Source organism: Trachurus japonicus, chromosome 5, assembly GCF_045865225.1.
Source record: "Trachurus japonicus isolate A0001 chromosome 5, Traja_1.0".
Lineage (NCBI taxonomy): Eukaryota > Metazoa > Chordata > Actinopteri > Carangiformes > Carangidae > Trachurus > Trachurus japonicus.
This window is the reverse complement of record NC_140911.1, coordinates 29,882,852-29,905,815: the sequence shown is the minus strand read 5'-3', so window position 1 is coordinate 29,905,815 and position 22,964 is coordinate 29,882,852. Positions and strand designations below refer to the sequence as shown.

At 41.0% G+C, this 22,964-nt stretch overlaps 1 protein-coding gene across 4 annotated transcripts in view; it reads right to left on the bottom strand.

The window, feature by feature from the left end:
• Positions 1–7,059: 7,059 nt before the first annotated feature.
• LOC146987875 (myosin heavy chain, fast skeletal muscle-like) overlaps positions 7,060–22,964 on the bottom strand; it is a 34,926-nt gene continuing 19,021 nt past the window's right edge. Inside the window, exons 1-40 of one of the 4 annotated variants that reach the window (XM_085777319.1) lie at positions 19,166–19,383; positions 18,671–18,886; positions 18,180–18,323; positions 17,929–18,085; positions 17,787–17,814; positions 17,547–17,661; positions 17,369–17,461; positions 17,156–17,219; positions 16,943–17,041; positions 16,735–16,838; positions 16,243–16,381; positions 15,995–16,113; positions 15,473–15,622; positions 15,180–15,350; positions 14,787–15,093; positions 14,607–14,680; positions 14,421–14,508; positions 14,215–14,332; positions 14,005–14,128; positions 13,787–13,923; positions 13,431–13,686; positions 13,092–13,334; positions 12,830–13,006; positions 12,595–12,740; positions 12,406–12,496; positions 11,935–12,324; positions 11,723–11,849; positions 11,231–11,349; positions 10,948–11,144; positions 10,670–10,853; positions 10,423–10,588; positions 10,165–10,289; positions 8,778–9,086; positions 8,491–8,694; positions 8,276–8,401; positions 8,027–8,197; positions 7,818–7,922; positions 7,628–7,723; positions 7,338–7,469; positions 7,060–7,187 (exon numbers count right to left, since the gene is read on the bottom strand). In XM_085777319.1, coding sequence (XP_085633445.1) covers positions 7,167–7,187; positions 7,338–7,469; positions 7,628–7,723; positions 7,818–7,922; positions 8,027–8,197; positions 8,276–8,401; positions 8,491–8,694; positions 8,778–9,086; positions 10,165–10,289; positions 10,423–10,588; positions 10,670–10,853; positions 10,948–11,144; positions 11,231–11,349; positions 11,723–11,849; positions 11,935–12,324; positions 12,406–12,496; positions 12,595–12,740; positions 12,830–13,006; positions 13,092–13,334; positions 13,431–13,686; positions 13,787–13,923; positions 14,005–14,128; positions 14,215–14,332; positions 14,421–14,508; positions 14,607–14,680; positions 14,787–15,093; positions 15,180–15,350; positions 15,473–15,622; positions 15,995–16,113; positions 16,243–16,381; positions 16,735–16,838; positions 16,943–17,041; positions 17,156–17,219; positions 17,369–17,461; positions 17,547–17,661; positions 17,787–17,814; positions 17,929–18,085; positions 18,180–18,323; positions 18,671–18,874 — 5,820 coding nt within the window. In that variant the 5' untranslated portion in view covers positions 18,875–18,886; positions 19,166–19,383 and the 3' untranslated portion in view covers positions 7,060–7,166. Of the gene's footprint in view, positions 7,188–7,337; positions 7,470–7,627; positions 7,724–7,817; positions 7,923–8,026; positions 8,198–8,275; positions 8,402–8,490; positions 8,695–8,777; positions 9,087–10,164; positions 10,290–10,422; positions 10,589–10,669; positions 10,854–10,947; positions 11,145–11,230; positions 11,350–11,722; positions 11,850–11,934; positions 12,325–12,405; positions 12,497–12,594; positions 12,741–12,829; positions 13,007–13,091; positions 13,335–13,430; positions 13,687–13,786; positions 13,924–14,004; positions 14,129–14,214; positions 14,333–14,420; positions 14,509–14,606; positions 14,681–14,786; positions 15,094–15,179; positions 15,351–15,472; positions 15,623–15,994; positions 16,114–16,242; positions 16,382–16,734; positions 16,839–16,942; positions 17,042–17,155; positions 17,220–17,368; positions 17,462–17,546; positions 17,662–17,786; positions 17,815–17,928; positions 18,086–18,179; positions 18,324–18,670; positions 18,887–19,165; positions 19,384–22,964 lie in introns of those variants that run through there. The other 3 variants (XM_085777321.1, XM_085777318.1, XM_085777320.1) reach the window with 3 other exon arrangements.

The window sequence follows — 22,964 nt, the reverse complement described above, 5'->3', positions numbered from 1 at the left end:
TTAAAAAAAAACTCAAACAGACAACAAACTCATCAAACATTCACTGACTTTGAGTAGAAGTTCGTCCTGAATTGACTGTAATATTTGAGAACAGGTGACACTACACAGCGTTAGATGCAATAATTCTATTAAAATTGGATCCCTTATTTAGCAGTTATATTGGTTTACAATCAAATGAGTAATGAGTAATTTAAATGCAGTGGTATCTGTGTAGTCTTATAGCACAAACTGTACTGATATCTGTGCGCGGCTGCCATGTTTTTAAATGTACTTGTTGTTTGATTGATGGGAAGCTCTTTGTCCCCGTTTTTGTATCTTGTGTCATCGATATTTGTCAAATCTGACTTTATGCACTTCTGTATGCTTCTGTATGGGGAATGTAGCTTCTGAACAGCTTTCAGTGTTATCAATATATTATCAGTATGTGATGCTTTTTGACCCTGGTCAGCTCAGGGTCGACTCAACGATTCCCCTGATGTCTCATTGAAAGATATGCTCTCTGTGGCAGAATATTTTCACTTTATCATGCATACCGAACCTTGTCTTCACAGTGATATCTGATTCAACTTCTTACACAGTGGTGAGGCTGCAGGACATGCAGCTGTCTGCCCAGAGCTGAATGTGAGGCCTAATTATTGCTGGAGCGAGAAATGTTGCACTACGCACCACTCATTTTTTTGTTGCAGGGTTAAACTCTTTTTGTTCTGTATAATTTGATGTATGTATGTTATGTTCAGTATTGACCCTATAACACAAAAATAACTCAACAGTAATTAGCGCTGCAACTTACGGTAGTGGTTTTCATTCTCAACTGTCAATCTGCTCATTATTTATTCCAACTTAGTCAACCGTTAAACCCAATCAGTTTCCTAGAGCCCAAATAATATCCTTAATAGATGTATTTAATTCAAATGGATGTAAACCACTGAGATGCATCAAATTCTCACATGAGGCTGAGCCAGTATTTGGTGTTCTTGCTTGAAATGCCTCAACAGTTCATTGATTATCAATTAATGGTAAATTTTCTGAGAAATCTTTTCAGTCAGTGCAAGGGAAGGTCAGTATAATGTGTGTGTGTTTGTTCTTCAAACCCCATTCATTTATTGAACAAACAAGCCTAGGGTGTAAGACTTCCAGAAATGCAGAAATGCTCTGCATAGATAATGACTAGTTCAATTTAATTTTTCTACGGTGTCCCAGCAGGTTAAAATTGCATCCACTCTTTCTTTTCTTGTTAAAAATTCTGCTTGCAAATCTTTCTCTCTTTTTTTCTTTCAAAAGTTTAAAGAGACGAGGCAGACTGACAGTGGTAGAGACGTGTAACCCCGGTGTACCCATAAGGAGTTATGCATGATAAAAACCTGAAAACATTTTCCCACAGTGACCTATCAGCCCCCGACTCTGCTCAGAGTCAACAGGGGATATTTTTAAAAAGCTTTTCTGAAACGTATTTGTAAATCGCCCGTCTGCCGGGGTGCTCCACCCCGCAGTGCCTTGTTGCACTTGTTTTTAGATGGCAGGAACATTTGGTCCTCTAGCTGTGGACGTTCATCCTGCAGGCCACGAGGAAGACACACTTGGCTTTCAAGGGTTGCTGTGGTTCAACTCTAAATGGACTCCTCTGTGAGAGAGTGTTGCGATAAAGATGCTCTTCATGAACTGGCGAAACATTCTGAAGGAGCACAACAGACGCCTCCCCTCCTGCCTTCTCATGGACAGATGTTTGTGGATAACCCCGCTGCCCTCCCGCTCCGTGTCGTCTTTCTCTCTCTACACTGTGGTTCAGCCTTGAATCAAAGCACAGACACTGTCCATTTTCATAGATTTCTACTCTGTCTCATCTGCACACTGTATATTCTGTAATCTGAAGCCTGTTGGAAACTTGTACTTTTTTCCAGCAGGACTGACTGAAACGAGTGAATGTTTATGTACAGCTGTTACCTACTGTTGTGCTTCTCTGCCGGACCCCAGCATGGTGGGGACCTGGAGAAGCCGGTTAAAGCTCAACACTGTTTGGAGACCTCAGTAAAAAAAACAAACAAAAAAAAAACACTGCTTACAAAAAACGACCAACAACAAAAAGGCTTTTACTCTGAGACCTGCAGTCGGGTCATGTTGCATTATTCAAACAACACTGTTGTATGTTGAGGCAAAGACATTTTTTTGGAACTCTTTATAGCCTACAATATATTACTACTGTTGAGGTCAGTGTTGTAGTTTTGTTTTAAATTACTAGTATTTATTTGCATGATATTTTGGACGATTTCTGGATTTGTGTACATAGCCTGATGGATATTTTACATTCCTGTCCACACCCAGCTCTCTGGTCACCGTGGGGAGACACGAGGGCGTTGTCTGGATACTTAGGCTGATGTGGAGGCATCGGAGCTCTGTGCTGTGTGTAAACAAACGAAGCTGGAAGTTTGACTTCAGTGAAGCCTAGAATAACTGTCAGTGTTTGCAACTTAGGTGTTTTGCCGCAAGTAGAAAGCACAGAGACGTTTGGAGTTATGAGCAACATACTGCCTGATCAAACTTTTGTCATTTGTTTATGAAAAATGTCTCCAAGTGACATCAAATGCTGATAATGATTTATGCATTTAAAGGCTGTATAGCAACCAAACAAGGCAGTGGCATGTGTGGGGATGCCCCTTTACTAATGAACTTTGTTTATGAAATAGACTTAAATGTTGCTTATTACATTTCTTTCTGTATTCTTTAAGTTCCATGTTGATTTGATTTGGTAATTGTGAGTAATATTTGTATTGAGCAGAAAGGAACTGAATGTGATTGAAGCTTGTGTGGGCACAATAAGCAGTTTACAAGAAAATCTGCAAAACAGACAAAAATATCTATATTTACCGTACGTCTGTGTCGTTTTATTTGCCGAGTATCAAAAGATAAGAATGTAAATGTTTCTGCTGTAACTTTTTGCTTTTCGTTTCGCTGACATTGTCGTTTTCTCGGGACAGTTTCCTCTCTTTGTGCCAGTCTCCAACGCCACCTCATTTTTGTACAGACGATGTGAAACAGTCTGCAGAAGATGAAGGTTAACTTTGTAAAGATTTTGTCAGTCACATTACAAAATAGATATTTAAATGTTTATATCTTTGGTGATTAAATGCTATTGATATTTTTCACTTCAGCTCTGGATTGTTATTGTTCATCACTGATTATTTTTATATTATATGACAGAGGCCTGCAGGTGGTCACACACACCTCATACAACTAGTAACATTTCATACACTAAGGCTCAAGTACATAACTTCAGAGTCATATCTCTGCATCATCAAATATGCCATGAAATCTAAATGAAACAGAATAGAAGAGAAAGTTAGACTGTAAGGTAAAAAGTGAAGAATAGAATAGTTTGCGTCTCTGGAAACTGACATGATTTTACAAAGACAAGTAGAAAACCATCATTAACCTATGTACTGTATGACCTCCTTACCTGCAGGTTTAGGCCACTATAAGACTGAGATTTATTTCTAAGGTCAGGAGGACATCAACAAAACATAACTATGGTACGAAATTGATAGTTCTAAAATTAAAATAATATAATGTTTTCCCACTTTTTATTCAATGACGTGGCAGAAAACAGTGAAAATAGTCTGTTGTCCTTCTGGGTCAAATTGACCCAATCTGTTCCCTTCCTCCATCCTTCCTTTTTTCCACAATCCTTTTTTCCTTCCTTCCTTCCCTTCGTCCTTACCTCTTCTTCCTTCATCTTTTGATCCAATTGACCTGGTCTGTCCTTCCTTCTTTCCTCTCTTCTTTCCCTTCTTCCTTCCTTCCTTCCTTCTTCTTCCTTGAACGAATCTGTTCCCTCCATCCATCTTTCTTTCCTTCCTTTTTCCCTTCCTTCTTTCCACAATCATTTTTTCCATCCCTATCTTCCTTCCTTTTTGACCCAATTGGCCCAATCTGTTCCCTCCTTTCCTTCTTTCCTCCCATCTTTCCCTTTGTCCTTCCTGCCTTCCTTCTTTCCTTCCTTCCCTTTGTCCTTCCTTCGTTGACCCAGGAGAACAACAGGAGGGTTAAGTTTGAGTTGAAGTAGGAATCTTATTTCTTCCGAATGAATGAATGAATTTAAAAATTGAGTTACAATGAGTACTTTATTGATCTTAAACAGAAATGATGTTGTCACAGCAGCCCTATATAATTACAGTTAGCGAAACATTCAATCACTTGAAGACCTTGCAATTATAAATGCTCATTAAAAAGCTTTATTGCAGCAGTTATAGGAAGGCCCACCTGCTGCGCTTCGACTTGCACTGGTGCAAATTAACTGATCAATTAGCTGAGAAATCATTTTACTGCTAAATGAAAGTGTGCTGCTGCTCCAGTGCTGAGGAGAAGTAAATATCTAGGTCCTGGAATAACTTGGTTGTTATGTGGCTAAAATATGAGGTTTCTATAACCTTTCTACGGTTAATTCAGGTGTGGTTGGTCAGACTCTCCCATAGAGTTACGATGGAGCGCTCTGGCGTGAAGTGAAGTTCCTGAAGGTCTCATCACTCAAGTTTACTCCAGCTGGCAGTCCCTCCATCTTCTGATGCAGAGAGACGCGTGTGTGTGTCAGCTGCTGAGGATTAAAACATGAATTTTGTGCGGCCTCTTGAGGACCAGAAAAGAAACCCCAAGTGTCAAGCATTGTGTGCATTTGCTCCCAATGTCAGTCAGTAAGGAGATTAAGCAGTGGGCTGGGGTCTTCAGATGAAAGACGATAGGTCACTGACCACTTCCACAGACAATTCCACAGTCCTGGGTGTGGGGTTGTGGGATGTTTCGGCTTCTTTGGCTCAATAAACCAACACTGCTGCTCGCCAACTGACTTTGCTTGGGTGAATGACAGCTTCCCTCGAGCAGCCATATTGGCATCATTATGTGGCCTACACTGTCTGATTTAGCTATGATATCAGGGCATCAGAGTTTGGCAAAGGTGTTTAAATCTAAAATTCATTTTAGTGCATCATGTGAGGTATAAACCAGCAAAGCTCAGAGTCTCCTGTCTCACAGGCTGAACATAAGAGCTGGTGAAGAGGTGAAGCTTTCAGGAGGGACGAGGCTTGGTGCTGCAGTGTGACCTCCCTCAGGGTAAAACTGCTTCTAGTTACATTTTTATCAAGAATAACAACCAGGTCAATGGAAGAACTAGTTTTTCAATTTTCAAATCTTACAAATATATGATGCACTGTTTTCATGTATATGTGTCATTTGCATTTTAAAGGTTATAGCTGCAATTTTTTCATCAAAACGATTATTTTTTCTAATAGCCTACATCCACAGAACGTCTAGAGGGGTGCAGAATAAAAGTATTAATTTTACAGATTTTTTTTTTTTTTTTTTTTAAATAGTAGGCTAGGATGAATAGGTACTCGTTTTATGAATTCAAAATATATAAACATTTACATCTCGTTACGTTGGCAACATCCACATGAAATGATCTCTGCAGCTACTGTAAGTAGCCTACGTTGGTGTCACGTGAGGCGGAGCTCAGGCATCGTGCTAAAGCTAACTTCGGTCAGTCGGTGTTGTTGTCATACGGTTGTTGTGCCAGAAAACCGGTACTGTAACGTTTCCGGTGCAGGCGTGATTCTACGGGTTAGTCAGGTTCGTCAGCAGGTGAGTTATGTGTTTCCAGTCCGCCGTCAACACTGCTGCTCGTTAAATGCGGTTAGAGTTAGCTTAGCTTTAGCTACTAGCCGGAAAAAAAATATAAATGTAATAGCCTATGAAAAGAATGTTCAGTGTGGTGTAAAGCTAAGATCAATTAAATATGTACAATTACACACTTTTTTTCAGAATCTTTTAACAATTAGTCCGAAAGCTTGTGGTGTCAGTGAAGACTGTTGCACTTCTCTGTTGTGTTCATGTGTTTTGCTTCTTTGAACTGTATTGTATTGTACCACCTCTGCCTGCACAGGACAGAGTTAAACTGCACAGCTGCCAAGAGAGTCCTCTAACAATAACTGCACTTGTACAAAGTCATGTCTGACTCACTCTGAGCCAGAGTTCCAGGGGCAAACAGGTGCAATAAGATCTGTGGCTGGAGAGAGGCAGCTGGCATTTGTCACAGTGTAAATGAAATGGCTCCCCGAAGAGGAAACACATGGTACTGAGCGGCTGCTCTGGCTTGGATTTAATGTTTGCATTTATGGTTCTCTACTGTCAGGTGATGTAGCATGCCAAACACAGTTCATCCTTACTCCTTGCCACCCCAAAAATATTGATTAAATGATTGATTTTGTGGGGGAAAAAAGTAGTATACCAAGAGCTGATATATGAGAGCTCTGCTGTGCAGCATGAACACTTCAGTGCAGAGGAGCCCCACAGACTGCAGTTATATGTGCCAGATGTTTTTTGTGTTCATCTTCAATACACAACTTGTCACGTAATTGCTTTAAATATGAAACAACACAGGTTTGTCACTGTCTAAATAATATGTAACGGTTGGCACTGGGTAACACCCAGTTGTTGCATCCCCCAGTTCTCTATCTGGTCTTTTTTTAAATGACATGTTTAAGGAATTTTGCTTTTGTATTAAAGGTCCAGTGTGTAAAATTTGTCAAGGTTTATTGGCAAAATCTGAATATACTGTTGATATCATGACTTGACAAAGGCCTTGTCTAGCTGAAACGTCAATAAATCTCTTGCAACTGGAGCTGAGTGTGCGGCGTTCCTCTTTTCTTTCATAACTTTATCCATCGCCAGCACCTCTACTACAATTATGGTGTGCATTGTTTCTCATCTTAACAAAATCTGAATATAGGTACTACCAATTAATATTTTGTATTTGTATAAGTGTATTATCACTATAAAATAAAATCTGTTTGGTTTTCATAACCTTATAATTCTTCTTGTATACATGTAATGGAATCAGTCCTGGATGTGTGCTTGGACATCAGTAGGCTACTGTCTCTCCCTTCCTGGTCTTCCCCAGAGTGTTTGTCCGTCCTGACGTGTGGAGACCAGACAAATAAGATGCAGCCATTCGTCAGGGTGAGGGTGCTTTTTGTTTGTAGTGCAAATAAACATTCACTGTAACACAACATAACAGCAACATGTATTTATTGAATTTACATCTACAGTATTGAGTGAGAGCAGTGAAATGAAAAAAATCATATTTTATGATTCTCATTTGTTTCTCTCAAAGATGTTGCAGGTTATTCTTCTGCCTCCTTTGCCTAAGATGAAAAGAAATGAACACAGTGAATGATCCAGAAACAGGAACACTATTCTGTCACATTGTAACAACATCCACGTACAGTATGCTGCTCTCTAACACAATCAATGACAGCTTAAACTCTTACTGTTGAGTTTCATGTCATACTTACTTTTCCAATCTCCCGACTCTTGGCCCTCAGCTTGTTGACCTGGGACTCAGCGATGTCGGCGCGCTCCTGAGCCTCCTCCAGCTCATGCTGAACCTTCCTGTACCTGGACAGGTGAGTGTTGGCCTGCTCCTCCTGTTAGAGTTAGAGTCAACAATGACATCAACACTCATGGAGACCAGAGATCCAGAGTTGAATTATTCTAATCATGTTTTGACAAAATAGAAGAATTCTGTTCTATTGCGTGTGGTTTTATTTCAGGCAATACACTGCATAACAAGTGTCTGACTCACAGCTTCCTCGGACTGCCTCTTGTAGGCCTTCACTTTCAGCTGCAGCTTGTCAACCAGGTCCTGAAGTCTGCTGATGTTCTTCTTGTCCTCCTCAGTCTGTGGTCACATGAATTCATGGTTAAAATGGATTCAAATGCATCCTGACTGGAGCAATAAATAATGATAATGATGGTAAAATAAAAAGAAATACCTGATAGGTGAGCTCCTTCACTCTTCTCTCATACTTTCTCACACCCTTGACAGCCTCTGCTCCACGTCTCTGCTCAGATTCCACTTCAGTCTCAAGCTCACGCACCTGGAATATGAAACAGTGTCTGCCATTACTTAGAGGAAAATAAATCAGACTTAACTAAACATAACTACAACTGAGATTTGGTTAGCCAGCAAATTCATCTTTACCCTGGCCTCCAGTTTCTGGAGTTGCTTCTTGCCGCCCTTCATGGCCAGATTCTCAGCTTCATCCAGACGGTGCTGCAGGTCCTTCACTGTCACCTCCAGGTTCTTCTTCATCCTCTCCAGATGAGCACTGGTGTCCTGCTCCTTCTTCAGCTCCTCTGCCATCATGGCAGCCTATAAAACAGCAGCCATGACTACAGACATTCCTCCAGTGAGAGAAATAAGGAGAAACATCTGGAATATTTGGCTCACATCAGTGATGGCCTTCTTGGCCTTTTCTTCAGCGTTTCTTGCTTCCTGAACAGCATCCTCTACTTCACCCTGGATCTGGACAAGGTCAGCCTCCAGCTTCTTCTTGGTGTTGATGAGGCTGGTGTTCTATGATAAAATAAGCAACATTGAAATCTCATGTATTGAGCTAGAAAAGAAAAAAGTTTACATTTTTCTTTGTCAGTCTTTGATGGTACCTGAGAGTGCAGTAGTCCCACACGCTCGCTGGCATCAACCAGCTCCTGTTCAGCCACTTTGCGGCCTCTCTCCGTCTGCTCCAGTGCAACTCTCAGCTCCTCGATCTCGGCCAACATCAGGTTGTTCCTGCGCTCCACCATGGCAACCTGCTCCTTCATGTCTTCCTGACTCCGGATAGCTTCATCAAGGTGCAGCTGGGCATCCTAGATTGTGAAACATTGATTGCTATATCAGCAAAAACATTCAGTGACCTTTTTATAAAGAGAAAATGCTCTGCAGCAGATACCTTTAGCTGTCCCTGCACGTTTCTCAGGTGTTTCTGGGCTTCAGCTGCCTGGCGGTTGGCATGGCTCAGCTGAATCTCCATCTCATTCAGGTCTCCCTCCATCTTCTTCTTGATTCTCAGGGCATCATTCCTGCTCCTGACCTCAGCGTCCAAAGTGCTCTGCATCGACTCAATCACTCTCTGGCTGTTCCTCTTGATCTGCTCCATCTCCTCGTCCTTCTCCGCAAGTTTCCTGTCAATTTCACTCTTGACCTGGGTGAGCTCCAGCTGAATACGGAGAATCTTGGATTCCTCATGCTCTAGGGTAGCCTGTGAACAAATGCAACCTTTATCAACTGGAGCACAGAACAGCTCCTTCATTAAAAATACAGAAACTGAGACTGTATGCCAGTGGTTCCCAACCTTTTTTGGCTCATGACCTCATTTTGACATCACAAATTTCTGGCGAACCCAGACCGGTCAATCAAGATGTGCAAGCTCAGATATTTATATATGCTGCATTTTATTTGAACTCGATTTATATTCGAGAAAGTGAAAGTATCAAATATAGTTGTTTAAGATTGTGTGTTGTGTTTTTAATCATAATCATATCAATTACTAGACATTTCAGGTGACCCCATTTGAATTCCAGGCGACCCCACTTAGGGTCCCGACCCCATACTGCCGTATGCTAATGTTACTAAACTGTCCTGCAGCTTAGAACTGTAGTGCATACAGTAACTTTCAAATGTCCTAATAAATAATCATGGTGGATTTACTGAACAAAATTCCAGAGAAAAAAACCCACTGCACTTGCTGGATTGAAAACCTTCTGGAAAGGATATTATTGTCCAGATTGCCCACCACAGATCGTCCAGAGGGTAAGTTTCTGATTTCTCCTCATTATGTTACGTTGTGTGTGTTTAGAGATGTTAAAACAACATATTAATGCTACTGCTATTTCTATGGAAAATAGAACCTTTTTTTGCGGGGAACATCTAACCTTTTTTCGGGTGAGGGGAAAACATAGAACCCGGGGAACATAGAACCTTTTTTCGGGTGAGGGGAAAACATAGAACCCGGGGAACATAGTACCTTTTTTGGGTTACTGGGGAACATAGAACCTTTTTTGCAGGTTTAAGAGGGGAATATAGAAACGCTCCCCCAGAGCACCGCGAGCGCTGCAGTCGATCACAGCGTAACTGTTAGCCGGTAAGCTAAGGGGAGGCGGTCTGGCTGTGTACACCTACGAATTATGTAGGTCGACAGAATTTACACACTATAGTATAACATAGTATAAGAGAAATACAACTTGATTTTTATTTTTTGCTACACTTTTGATTTCTCCCCTGCAATGGCTGAATGATTTGAACAACTCAAGCTATAATGACTGATGATTCAGTTTTACCTCTGCCTCCTCTAGAGCAGTCTGGATCTCCGTTTTCTCACTTTCCACCGTCTTCTTTCCCTTCTCGAGCTCATGGATTGTCTTACCAGTCTCACCCAGTTGTTCACTCAGGTCTGAGATCTCCTCTGTTGGAGCAGGTTTGTAAAACATGAATTTTATGATATTAGGCAGCATTTAAAAAACATTAAATAATGTATTTCTGATAAATTGAACTGAGTGTGTGATCTGACAGTATCCCTTTGGGATTTGTTGTCTTACGTTGCAGGTTCTTGTTCTCCCTCTTCAGAGTCTCTAAGTGGTCCAGAGCTTCTTCATATGAGTTTTTCATCTTGAACAGCTCAGTACTCATTGACCGAGCTTCTTTCTGAGCTCCCTCCAGCTCTGCCTGGCTCTCCTCGTACTTCTGCTTCCACTCAGCAAGAACCTGAGCAGAAAAGACACTAATTAGTGTTTTTTGTCACGTCATATTCACCAGTTGAAGATGTGCATCTAAAAAATATCAAACCTTGTCAAAGTTCCTCTGCTTCTTGTCAAGGTTAGCAGCCAGAGCGTTAGCTCTCTCCACATCAATCATCAGGTCCTCCACTTCACCCTGCAGTCTCTGTTTTGTCTTTTCCAGAGAGGCACATTTTGCATTCACAGCCTCAATGGACTCCTCAGCATCCTGAAGACGCTGGGCAAGCTTTTTCCTGTTAAGACATACAGTAAACAGGTTGAATGGTCAATGATCATATACAGAATCAGTGCATGTGAACAAAGTGTGACTTCAGGATGGTCCATTACTTAGCCTCCTCCAGCTCCTCAGTACGCTGAATAGCATCAGTCTCATATTTGGTTCTCCACTGAGCCACCTCGCTGTTGGCCTTGGACATGGCACGCTGCAGCTCAGCCTTGGCCTCCTGCTCCTCCTCATACTGCTCTCTGAGCAGGTCACAGTCATGACGGGCTGACTGAACCGCATGAGCCAGGGCATTCTTAGCCTGATGATCCAGATGAAAAACCTGATTAGCATTTGTTACCAATTACCTGGTGCCTTTCTCCTCTGTCTGTTTTCATAGACAGTTACCTTCACTTCCTCCTCTATGTGCCTCTTCAGCTCCTCAATCTGCTGGGTGTACGCCTGCTTGCCTCTTGTCAGCTGAGAAACAAGAGCTTCTTTCTCCTCCAGCTGACGAATAATTTCACCTAATCAAAGATTCCAGGTCAACTTAGATTCAGAATAAAACCGCAAGAGAATGACAGAACATTATACTAAGGTAAGGAAAATGTGTTAAGTGCAATGCACCATAGTATTGTGCAGGTTTGCAGCTTGTGTTATGCTAAGAGTACATTAAAATGTAGGGTAAAGAGTGAAGGCAGTGTAATAGGACAGTGAACATTGGGGAATAAACAATGGGAAATAAAGTTTGATTCTCGTATACAAGGAAGGATTTTTCTAGACATTGCATTAGCATTACTGCAACAACAGAGAAAGAACCTTCAACCTGACTCAGTTTGATCTAGCTAAAATCAGACTGATCAAAGATCAGCATTTATGATCAGGATGGTGCAACCATACCATTTTCAGTTTGAAGTCTTGCTTTTTGTGCACTGAAGTCATTCAGCTGACGGACGTTCTCATCATTTTTGGACTTGAGTTCACTCAGTTGATCCTCTAATGTCCTGCACAACTTTTCAAGGTTTACCTGATAGAACAAAGCATGTGTCAGTGTAAACTTGCAGTATTTACTGTTACATTTGGCTCTCTGTGTGAAAATGCAGTGGCCTCACCTTCGATTTGGCGAGAGACTCCATATTGCTTGAGAGGTCATCGATCTCCATCTTGAATTCACTCTTCTCTTTCTCCAGCTTCTGCTTGACTCTCTGCAGGTTGTCAATCTGTTCTCCCAACTCTGCCACACTGTCAGCCTGCTTCTTGCGCAAAGCTGCGGCGGTGGCTTCGTGCTGCAGGGTGGACTCTTCAAGATCACGACGCAGCTTCTGGAACTCAGCCTCGCGCTTCTTGTTCATTTCAATCTGAGCTGCAGTTGCTCCACCAGCCTCTTCCAGCCTCTCGCTGATCTCCTCAAGTTCCCTGGAGAGATCAGACCTCTGCTTCTCCACCTTGGCCCGAGCAGCCCTCTCAGCCTCAATCTCCTCCTCCAGCTCCTCAATACGAGCCTGAAACACACAAAGTGTTTGAAAATCATTCAAGGTATTTGACTTTTATCTTGCTTTAGGCTGACACTTTTCAAAACACACCTGAAGTTCTTTGATCTTTTTCTGTAGCTGGATTCCGAGAGACTGCTCGTCCTCGATCTTACCCAGGAGTTGGCTTATCTCAAAGTCCTTCCTGGAGAGGGAGGAAAACAATATCATGTATTATAATGGTGTTCTACTAGAATCTCTCATGGAATCTTTGTAAGTGGATGGATGAAATAGGATTCTGACTTCTTATTCTTCTCCTCAGACTGTTGCTTGTCATTCTCCAGATCCATTATGGATTCCTGGGCCAGTTTCAAGTCTCCCTCCAGCTTCCTCTTTGCCCGCTCAAGATCCATACGGAGCTTCTTCTCTTGCTCCAGGGAGCCTTCAAGCTATCAAAGAAAGAATTGCCCCATGAAATCAAGATTGAGAAATGATTGTTATGTTCATCATTTGTTCCTGTGTTAGATAGATGACATACATCATCCACTTGCTGCTCCAGCTTGGTCTTGGCCTTTGTCAGAGTGTTGACTTTGTCTTCCTCTGCCTGCAGATCATCAAGGACCTGCTGATGGGCCTCTTGGAGGGCTTTCTTTTCTTTGCTCAACTTGGCAATGGTCTCATCTTGAGAAGTCATTTCCTCTGTAAGGTTTTTGACCTACAAACATAAATCCGAATTAACAAAGAGTATTATCTACATAGATGTGAAAAAATATCTCATTAGAAGAAAATAATCTTGTCACCTTGTTCTCAGTGGCATGTTTCTCCTTTTCCACCTTTGCTAGAGTGAGCTCCAAATCATCAATGTCCTTCTTCAACTCGGAGCACTCATCCTCCAGCTTCCTCTTCTTTGCAGTCAACTCAGCATTCATCTCCTCCTCATCCTCCAGTCTCTCAGTTGTCTCTTTGAGTTTGGCCTCAAGCTGGATTTTGGCTTTAATCAGCCCCTCACACCTTTCCTCAGCATCAGAAAGGTTTTCACCCTCCTACAAGTCAAAATGAGCATGTTCATGTCATCAAAGCTGGAAATTGATGAAGGATATTAAGTGGAAATACACATCGAGCAGGATGGTGCAACTTACAGACTGCACTTGCAACAGGAGATCATTCTTCTCCTGCAGGAGAGAAACCATCTTCTCTTCCAGTTCTTTCTTCTTGGCCAGGGCCTTTGTTAGGTCATCTTTGGTCTTTTCAAAGTCCTCTTTCATTTGGGCCATCTCTTTCTCAGTCTCTGCACTCTTCAGCAGAGGCTTAATCTTGAAGTATAACTTCATCCATGGCCAAGTTTTGACATTCATGAATGAGCGGATGTTGTACTGAATAGCGTAAATTGCCTCTCTGTTATGAGAAAACCCCCCAGAAAAAGTAGTTAGCAATGTTAAGTTTTGTAAACACAGTTCTCAACATTTAGACAGTGATAACAGACACATTACTGTACCTTCTTTCCATCATTTTGACAAACTCTGTCCTCATGAGGAAACCTCTGCACAGAGCCTGAGTCATTGTGACCAGTTCAGCCAGTTTCTCATCTCTCATCTCCTCCAGAGTTCCCAGCAGACCAGCTTTGAAGAACACCTAAGAGTGAAAAATAGCATCTCAGGGTGAGTGAGCAGATGATGTTACACCTCTTTTCTAGACGGACAGTTTTGACTCTACCTTGGTGTGTCCAAACTTGTACTGAGTATGGTCCACATTAATGGATCCCAACAGTTTCTCTGAGGCCTTCTTGTTGTCGATAAACTGTCCCTCAGGAATGACACTGGCATTTAATACTTTGTATCTACAAGTAAACATTCCATTAAGTTAGAAAGCACTGGTTTGATGATAAACATGTTTAAGTACCTGCAAAAACAATATTTCTGCTACCTCTGCTTGAAGTCACCATAGAGGATTCTGCTGGGGAAACCTTTCCTGCAGATCCTGATACCTTCCAGCACACCGTTACATCTCAGCTGGTGGATGACCAGGAAGTTCTCCATCAGACCTTAAAGACATGCTAAATTCAGTTCTGTGTTGCATGAATACAGTATTTGTCTTTGTTAACATACATGTAACACTAACAGTAGAATTACCTGGAGTCTTTGATTCATTGGGAATCAAGCAACGTACAAAGTGAGGGTGAGTGCTCCTCAAGTTGGTCATCAGCTTGCCCAAATTCTCCTAAAGAATTGAGAGGACATTTAAACATGATTGCAAACGGCGCTAAAAAGCCATAACTACAGTGAAGTGTGAAAGTGATTCTCTCACAACCAACATACCCTAAACAAAGCAGACACAGTCTGGAAGGAGCCGCCCTTCTTCTTGCCAGCTTTCTTGCCGCCACCACCCTCAGCTGTCAGTGGAACAACAATCACATTAAAATGGTTAAATTCAATTCCAGTGATGAGTTATATCAGAAAGTGTTGAGAGTGATAATAGAGATGGATGTTAGCATGTACCTTCTGCTCCAGCATGTGATGCATACAGATAGGCCAGCAGTTTGACTGAGGACTTCTGGTAGAGCTGAACCACTGAGTCGTTCAGGGGATCCTTGTTCTTGTCCAGCCAGCCAATAATGTTGTAATCAACAGTGCCAGCATAGTGAACCAAGGAGAAATGTGCCTCAGCTTTGCCTTTGACAGGTTTTGGTTTCTGGAAGGAGCCGGTCTTCCCCAGATGCTGGTCGTACAATTTGCTCTTGAAGGTCATGTCTGTTGCCTTGGGGAACATGCACTCCTCTTCAAGGATGGAGAAGATACCCATGGGCTGTCAGGAGGAAATTATTATTTAACACAAAACCTCAGAGTCATCAGATAGTTTTCTGTATTTGTGAATATGTAGCATCTCCTCACCTTCTCAATAAGCTCAATGCAGGCAGCCAAATCCATACCAAAGTCAATGAACTCCCATTCAATTCCCTCCTTCTTGTACTCTTCTTGTTCCAGGACAAACATGTGGTGGTTGAAAAACTGTTGCAGTTTTTCATTGGTGAAGTTGATACAGAGCTGCTCCAAGCTGTTCATCTTGAAGAGATGAAAGTATGAAATGATATAAAATGTAAGCACAGGGCCTCAGCAACACCAACTATACCCCCCACCACCACCCCCCATCATCATCATCATTATCATCAGCCAGGCATACTTACATCAAAGATTTCAAAGCCAGCAATGTCTAAGACACCGATGAAAAAGCTTCTGGGCTGCTTGGTATCCAGCATCTCATTGATTCTGACGACCATCCACAAGAACATTTTCTCATAGACGGACTTGCAGAGAGCCATGACGGCATTGTTGACCTGGATTTACAAATGAAAGGTGCACACATATTGATTGTAAAATGTAATCAAAGTTATTTCTATGTTTTCGTGTTGAAACATGCTTAAGAGCACATAGAGCTGAGATAAGAAGTTGGTATGAGAGGCCCTTTGAGAGATAATCCATACTTCCACATGTAACATACACTTTACCATTACCATTCTCTCACTTTTTGACTAAAATACTCTGTCACATACACTACTACACTCCATCACACACATTACTATATTCTTTCACATGTACAGACAGTGTATGATGTTACATGTGAGAGCCATGTGATGTTATCTACAAGTAAAACCATCTTGATATGTGAAAATAGAGAACAGACTTTATTTGTCTATTGTCTTCTGTACCTGAGGGACAGTTTGACCTTTGGTCACAAACTCGTTCCCGACCTTCACTCTGGGGTAGCAAAGTGCTTTCAGCAAATCAGCAGAGTTCAGACCCATGAGGTAGGCGATTTTATCTGCCACTGAAGAAAAGAACACAAGTTGCCATCTTTAAAACACACATTACCAGAGCGAAGCTATTAGTGCAGTTCTAAATCACAAGTCAGAACATGTGCTCCTCCATTCAAGCTGATGGTGTGTGAGTTTCATACCCTCAGTGCCATCAGGCTCAGCTTGCTCTTCACGCTGCTTCTGCTTAAACTTCATGTTTCCATGATGCATCACAGCTCCAGTCAGCTTGAACATGCTAGCCTTCTCTTCACCAGTGAAGCCCAAGATGTCAATAGCAGTCTGCAATTAAAAGAAAAGATTGTATTGTATAACACTTCTTGGAAATAACAGGTGTCACTGCACCCTACCTCCTCTGCAAATGTTCAGCATCCAACACACACCTGTCACACAGCATATCAATCCATGATGTAATGAGCAGCATGCTCTTTATGTGTAAATGGAGGAATACCCATCTGGGTAATTTGATTACAGTACTACAACACTACCACCAAAATAACACTTAAAGGCTTCATAAAAATTCAATTTATTGCTCTAATGAATTGGCATGGTGTAAAAAAATCGTTACCAAAAGTTAACATTAGCCTGATTTGTTATAGAAATAAGTGCAACCATCAAACTAAAGTTGTTCTTACATCAGTTGCGACAAATTCTTCAATGTCATCGATACTCTTGACAGTGATCTCACCGTGACTGATCATGGGGAAATCATAAGGGTTGGTGGTGATCAGCAGAGCCTCTGAAGAAAAGGACACCAAAGGCATTAAAGTACAGCATCAGGGGGACATCAGTTTATTTAGAATAACTGGCATTAACCATTATTGACAATGACCAATCACACACCTATGAGCTCAGGCTTGTGTCCTGTTGCGAGCTGATAGAAGATGTGGTAGCTCCTCTCAGCAGACAGCTGGAACGTCACTCGAGACTTCTCCAGCAGATCTGTATTGGTTGAAGTTGTTAAAAGAAATTTCAGGGCAATCTCATGAGTTACAGCTGAAGGATTTGGCAATGCAGTAGACATATATGTGCAATGAGTTTCACAAAAAGTCTTACATGTCTCAATATCAGCTGAAGCTAGTTTTCCCGATGTTGCAAAGTGAATTCTGATAAATTTACCCTGCAGAAAAAGGTTAACATCAGAATCAACTCATCAGTGAGGGCATATCAGTGACTCACTGTGAATTATTTATACTTGGCAGAGGTAAGAGGACTAGGAGACCACAACCAACACACACTTTTTTTTAAGATAGCAGGAGAAGAACTTACAAAACGGGATGAGTTGTCATTCCTCACAGTTTTGGCATTTCCATAAGCCTCCAGCAGTGGGTTAGCTGCAATGATTTGATCCTCCAGTGACCCCTGAAAATTATATTTCATGGTGTAGCTTAGTATTCCCCTATATTAATGTTCATCAATATCATGTACGGTATCTGACATTATTTACCTGCATTTTTCCAGCAACTGGCTCAGCAGCCTTCTTTCCTGAAGCTACTGCGATTGTCGCAAAGTACTGGATGACACGTTTGGTGTTGACAGTCTTTCCTGCACCAGATTCTCCACTACAGTCATTCATGTGACAAAATGATATGATACGTTTGTTGGTGTAAGTCAGACATAATACAGCACAGAAATGATCAGTGTGAGTTGTATCAAACCACTTAAGGTCTGTGTTGTGTTGACTTACGTAATCAGGATTGACTGGTTCTCACGATCTGTTGAGAGAACGCAGTTTGAACAATCATGTTTTATTATTTCATCCGTTAACATTAATAGTAGGACTATGGAAAGACATTTTTAAAAGTTGGCTTCTCTGAAATAATTGATACCTTGGAGCATGAACTGATAGGCATTGTCTGAGATGGAGAAGATGTGGGGTGGAGCTTCAATCCTCTTTTTTCCTCTGTATCCTGACACAACCTTTGCATCATACACTGGGAGCCACTTGTAGGGGTTCACAGTGACGCAGAACAGCCCTGAGTAGGTCTGTGTTAAGAAGAGGACATGAACTGTAAGTATCTATAACAGTTACTCTAACTCTCTACCCAACTACAGTATTAGTGGTCTAAAGTGGTCTTACGTAGATCATCCATGCTGCATAGCGCTCTTTGAGGTTATACAGCACAGAGGGCTCACTGAGGTGGGTCATCATGGCCATGTCCTCAATCTTATCGTACTTAGGAGGGTTCATGGGGAAGACTTCATCATCCTTTACAGTTATAGTCTGTTACAGAGACAGAAAAGACACAGTATTAATTTACAGCAGTGGAGCAACTGAAACAAATACAATTCATGACTATACATACTACAGTCCACAGCTTAAATAATGAAAACAGATTTGCCAGGCACTCAAAAATCTCTTTAGTAGGAAAAAATGATAGATATACACTGATGACTGTTAACTTGTACTTTAAAAAGTTCTGCTTCCAACATTCTTTAAAACCACATCAGGATCAGTGTAGATATTATAAAGCTCTCCACAGCAGTGTGATATCAAAACTGATGTGGTTTTAATTCTTTTTTCTTTCATATGAACTATGTAAACATTCTTGTCTGTCTTCTTCCTCTTACCTTTCCACAGAGCGTGTCCACCGTGGCTTTGCCGCCCTCCCTCTTCGTAAGTTTCCCCTTGAGGTACATCTCTTTGGGCTCGGTCACAAAGTAAGCTGTTTTAGCATCAAAGGGAGTGTTTTGAGCTTCAATCCGCTCTCTTTCTGGCTTCCGGAGGTAAACGGCCGCCGGGCCAAAACACTCCATTTCTGCGTCTCCACTCATGATGATCCTTCACTGTCAGTGGGTAAAATAAAAAAAGGAGGCAGCACTCAGTTATTTCAGTTCTTCGATCTACTTAAGCTCTTCTTCAAGACGTTTCACTGGAAGAATTAAGAAAAACTAACAGGGCTGTGTTTTAGATATGTATTAATGATGCTAAATGAATTACCCAGGAACTATTTATCTTAGGTTGTTAAACATGATTACAGTGAACTGTTACAGACAAGACAGTAACATCACAAATGTTGATTGAAATGTCTTTAGATGGAAGAGACAGTGAAAGAAGTAACATACCTTCTTCCCTCCCACTTAGAAGAACAGATTGTGATGGTCTGATGAAGGAAGGCAGAAACAAAGACTGTAAATGAATAACTGCAATTAAGATATTTCAAATTAAAGCAAACTTACTGTACACCGCAGGGCTGGCATAAACACAAAGCAGCTCTGTATTCACTTTGCCTGGCAATGAGTGGTCATGCCCTGCATTGTTCATTAAGCTGTTGGCTTTCCTCCTGCTAATAAAAGACTGTAACTCACTCACCTTGACTGGTCGCCTAACAGTCCTTGAGGGGGTCCAGCCTTCCTTCTTATATAGTGAGATCAGTGTACACTCAGCAGAAATGACTGGCTTTATTTGGTCATGTAGTTTTACGCTCTTTGCTTGAGTATTTTTTTTTGTCACTAATCTGATCTCTGGCATCTTTCATCACTGATCATCAGGCAGTTCATCACTGATTAAACTCCTGTCACTTTTACTTTCACAGTCACTGAGGCTAGTTTTGGACAATGGCAAGGATTTAATTGGGAAATACTACAAAGACTTGTCTGAATGATAGAAATGATTGTGGTTAATTAGTGTGTATAGATGACAAAAGCCCCTTATTGGTGTCATCACCAGATTAGATAAGAAATATAAACTTAAACATACATAAACAAACTATTGTTTTCTCCAGTTATGCATATGAATATTGTTTAGTATAATTAATATATTTTACATAGAAACAATAAGTTTCATAGGGGCTGACATGTATGGTAAGACAAAGCACATACAGTAACATATTTGTGTTATTGTTAACTATTTTTGCCAGATGAGGTTAAAATGCAAACAGAATATAAAAGTGTAAAAATAGATCAAGACTTAACAATGTAGCATTTTTTTTTTAACCTTGTATAAATATTGTTCTGGCAGCTGTGCCAGTTACTGAAGTTCAGACATTGTTTTGGTCTTTACAATAATCTCTTTAATGCACCTTGGCACTGCAGAGGCTCTGAGTTTAGCCGTGGAGAAGCTCTCATATGTCACTGGTATTCTGTTGCAGAAGCCTTGCAAGTCTTTCCTGTGACAAAGGAGCAGAATTGGACCGAACAGTTGCTAATCTAAGAACTTGTGAGAATGATGATACCTCATGATAACAGAAACCCACGCTGAGGTCTGAGTTTAATGAAATCCCAAACCTAATTAGATTTGTTCTGTGTGGAGGAAGGACAATAGATAGTAGAACAATAATCATATTTATAGTGCTTTAATTTCCTCTGTCCACTAAAATGTGAACCACAGCCTGCGTCCTCTGAGAAAACACTTGTCAAACAAATGGTGGTGGTATTTGCTTTGATGCCCTCTGCTGCCCCTCTTGATGGAAAAGTCCATTTTAGAGCTTTAATGTGTGTATAAGTGAGTATTTTCCATCCAAATATTTTATTTTGACATAAAAGCTGAGTGTGGAGTGATAAAAACAACTGTTAAAATGAACAGTCATCTCATTATGTCTGCCCAGAGAGAAGATCTTGGAGCGGAGCCTGCGTTTGAGTTAATGTGATGAAATTACAAATGTGATAACATCACTGAGACACACTTCAAGCTGGAAAAACACATGTGCTTTATATCGTTACAACTCCAAACAACATTCAGCAGTCATAATAAGGAGATATGGAAACATTTAATAAACTGTTCATGACACATTGCATTATATGTTGATAAGTTATATGTCTAGGTTAAATATGAATGTAGATGTCAACTACTTTAAACTCTTCCTGTGGAAACATGATAACTATTGCAATCGTAGTGATGAAGAAGTGAGGTTTGGAAAATGCTGTGTGTTAATTAAGATCTAAAATGTCCCTATATCTGCTTATAACTATATCATAGTGTAAAAAAAACATGAATAAGGTGTTCACTTTCTTTAAATAAGGAAACTCTAAGTAAGGTGTTACCTGAATGTGTATAATTTTGACATTGTTCACATCTTAATACATGATAGAACACTGACTAATGGTAGAGAGTGATGTTAAAAGTTATTTCATATTTTTTAAACAACTGAATTTACATTACCAATGGGTCTCAGAAACACAGTCCTGTTTTTAGACTAATGACACATTATCCTCAAGAATTTCTGCAATTACAGTGGAATACTTCAGGCTCTGCAGCCATAGTGGGCTGATTATACTGCATAAAGGAACAGATAGATGACGATTGCAGGGTTCCTCCCTCTATTTTTGAACATGTTATTTCCCAACAAGTGACAGTCCGAGTCTTTTAATACTATCTTACACTGTACTGTTCCCAAGTCTTCGTTTACTTTACCTCTGCTCTTGTGTTCAACTGTTTCTTCACTATGTTGATGCTTTGTTTTAGTCTATTCATACCATGTCATTTTGAACTTTCTTTGTTTGAAGGTGTTCTGTGCAAATAAACATGAAAGTATATGAAGCATGTGCTCCTTCTTATGACTTGTGCCATGTGATGCTCTCATAAAAGAAAGTAAAGAAAGTAAGCTATATGAAAGTAAATGGTTGCCATGTTTATACTCTGAGTGTACATGACTTTGAGCATCTGGGGGAGGAAGGGGGGGAGGGGGGGGGGTTCCATTAATTTCACACTGACAGTACCAAACACAGTTTGAGGATCAGTTTCATCATTTTTGACCCACATTTGGCTCTGAGCTCACACCACTATAAACCTACAGTGCCAAATATGTAGTAATTCACTGGGTTGGGTTTCATTTTTGTTGTGCTTTCTGAAGGTGTGATAATCCTGCAGCTCAGACTGGTGACAGACGTGTCCGTCTTAATAAGGTTGTCTGTCTGGGGCCAGCCCAGGTTAAAGGGCTTCAGCTTTCGAGGGACCACTTCTGAAATCTGATACGTTGAACTGCCAGGAACACATTTAAATATCATAGGGCATTTGTAACTTTTTAGACTTTGTACAGTAAATGAAAAGTCTGTTCTACACCAGTAAATTACAGTACATACATTACCAACATAGACAAACCTATACAACATCTGAAACTTGACATAGTTACTGTAATGAACTTCAGTGTCTTGTTTTATTAATGGATATTCAGTTATAATCATCCCGTGGCAACAAAAATAATGATGACACCCAAATGACTATAGAGATACAGTGAACCTCTCTCTCTCTTTGGTCTATTATAATGTGTTTATGTTCCTGGACCTTTTCTAAAAAACCTCAACACTTCCAGTTGACTGCAGCTTTGTTGAATAATAATAACACTTAAATCCCTAAAGAGAATCGTCTTTCTTTCATCCCAGTTTACTCCACATTAGTTTGAACAAACCTTTTCTCACTTTCACCCCTCATACTTTCCAGCCTCTCAGATTGCATCTCTGCATTTCTGGTCAGGAAGGTTGAGGTTGGGGGGGCTCAGACGCTGACCTGCTCATCTCACCTCTGTGCTGCTGAAAGTCACAGACAGCTTTATCCTCGTGTCCAACCGCTGCTGTTGACAAGTCAGCTGTTTGATGTTTCTGACCCTACACCTCCTACTCTAGCTCTCCTTGTGAATTGTTGTGCGTCAACAACAGAGCTCCATAGTGTCCCGGGTTTCTTTGTCGGTGGGACAGTAAACCCTAAAACTGTTGGTTACAGCTCCATTGTCCGACGGGCAACAGGTGATTAGACGTGTGTCTCCAGGTTTTTCGAGACGGGCGCTTGTTTTGTCTCGAGGGTGCGGATGTATTTTTAAACCCTTTCTTTAAATGGTCTTGTTGCACTGTGTGTCCTGACAGATGGACTGAAGACAAGGCCAGGCTTGCTGCTTGACCTTTCTCTAAGTCAAGTGTTTGTTCCCCATAC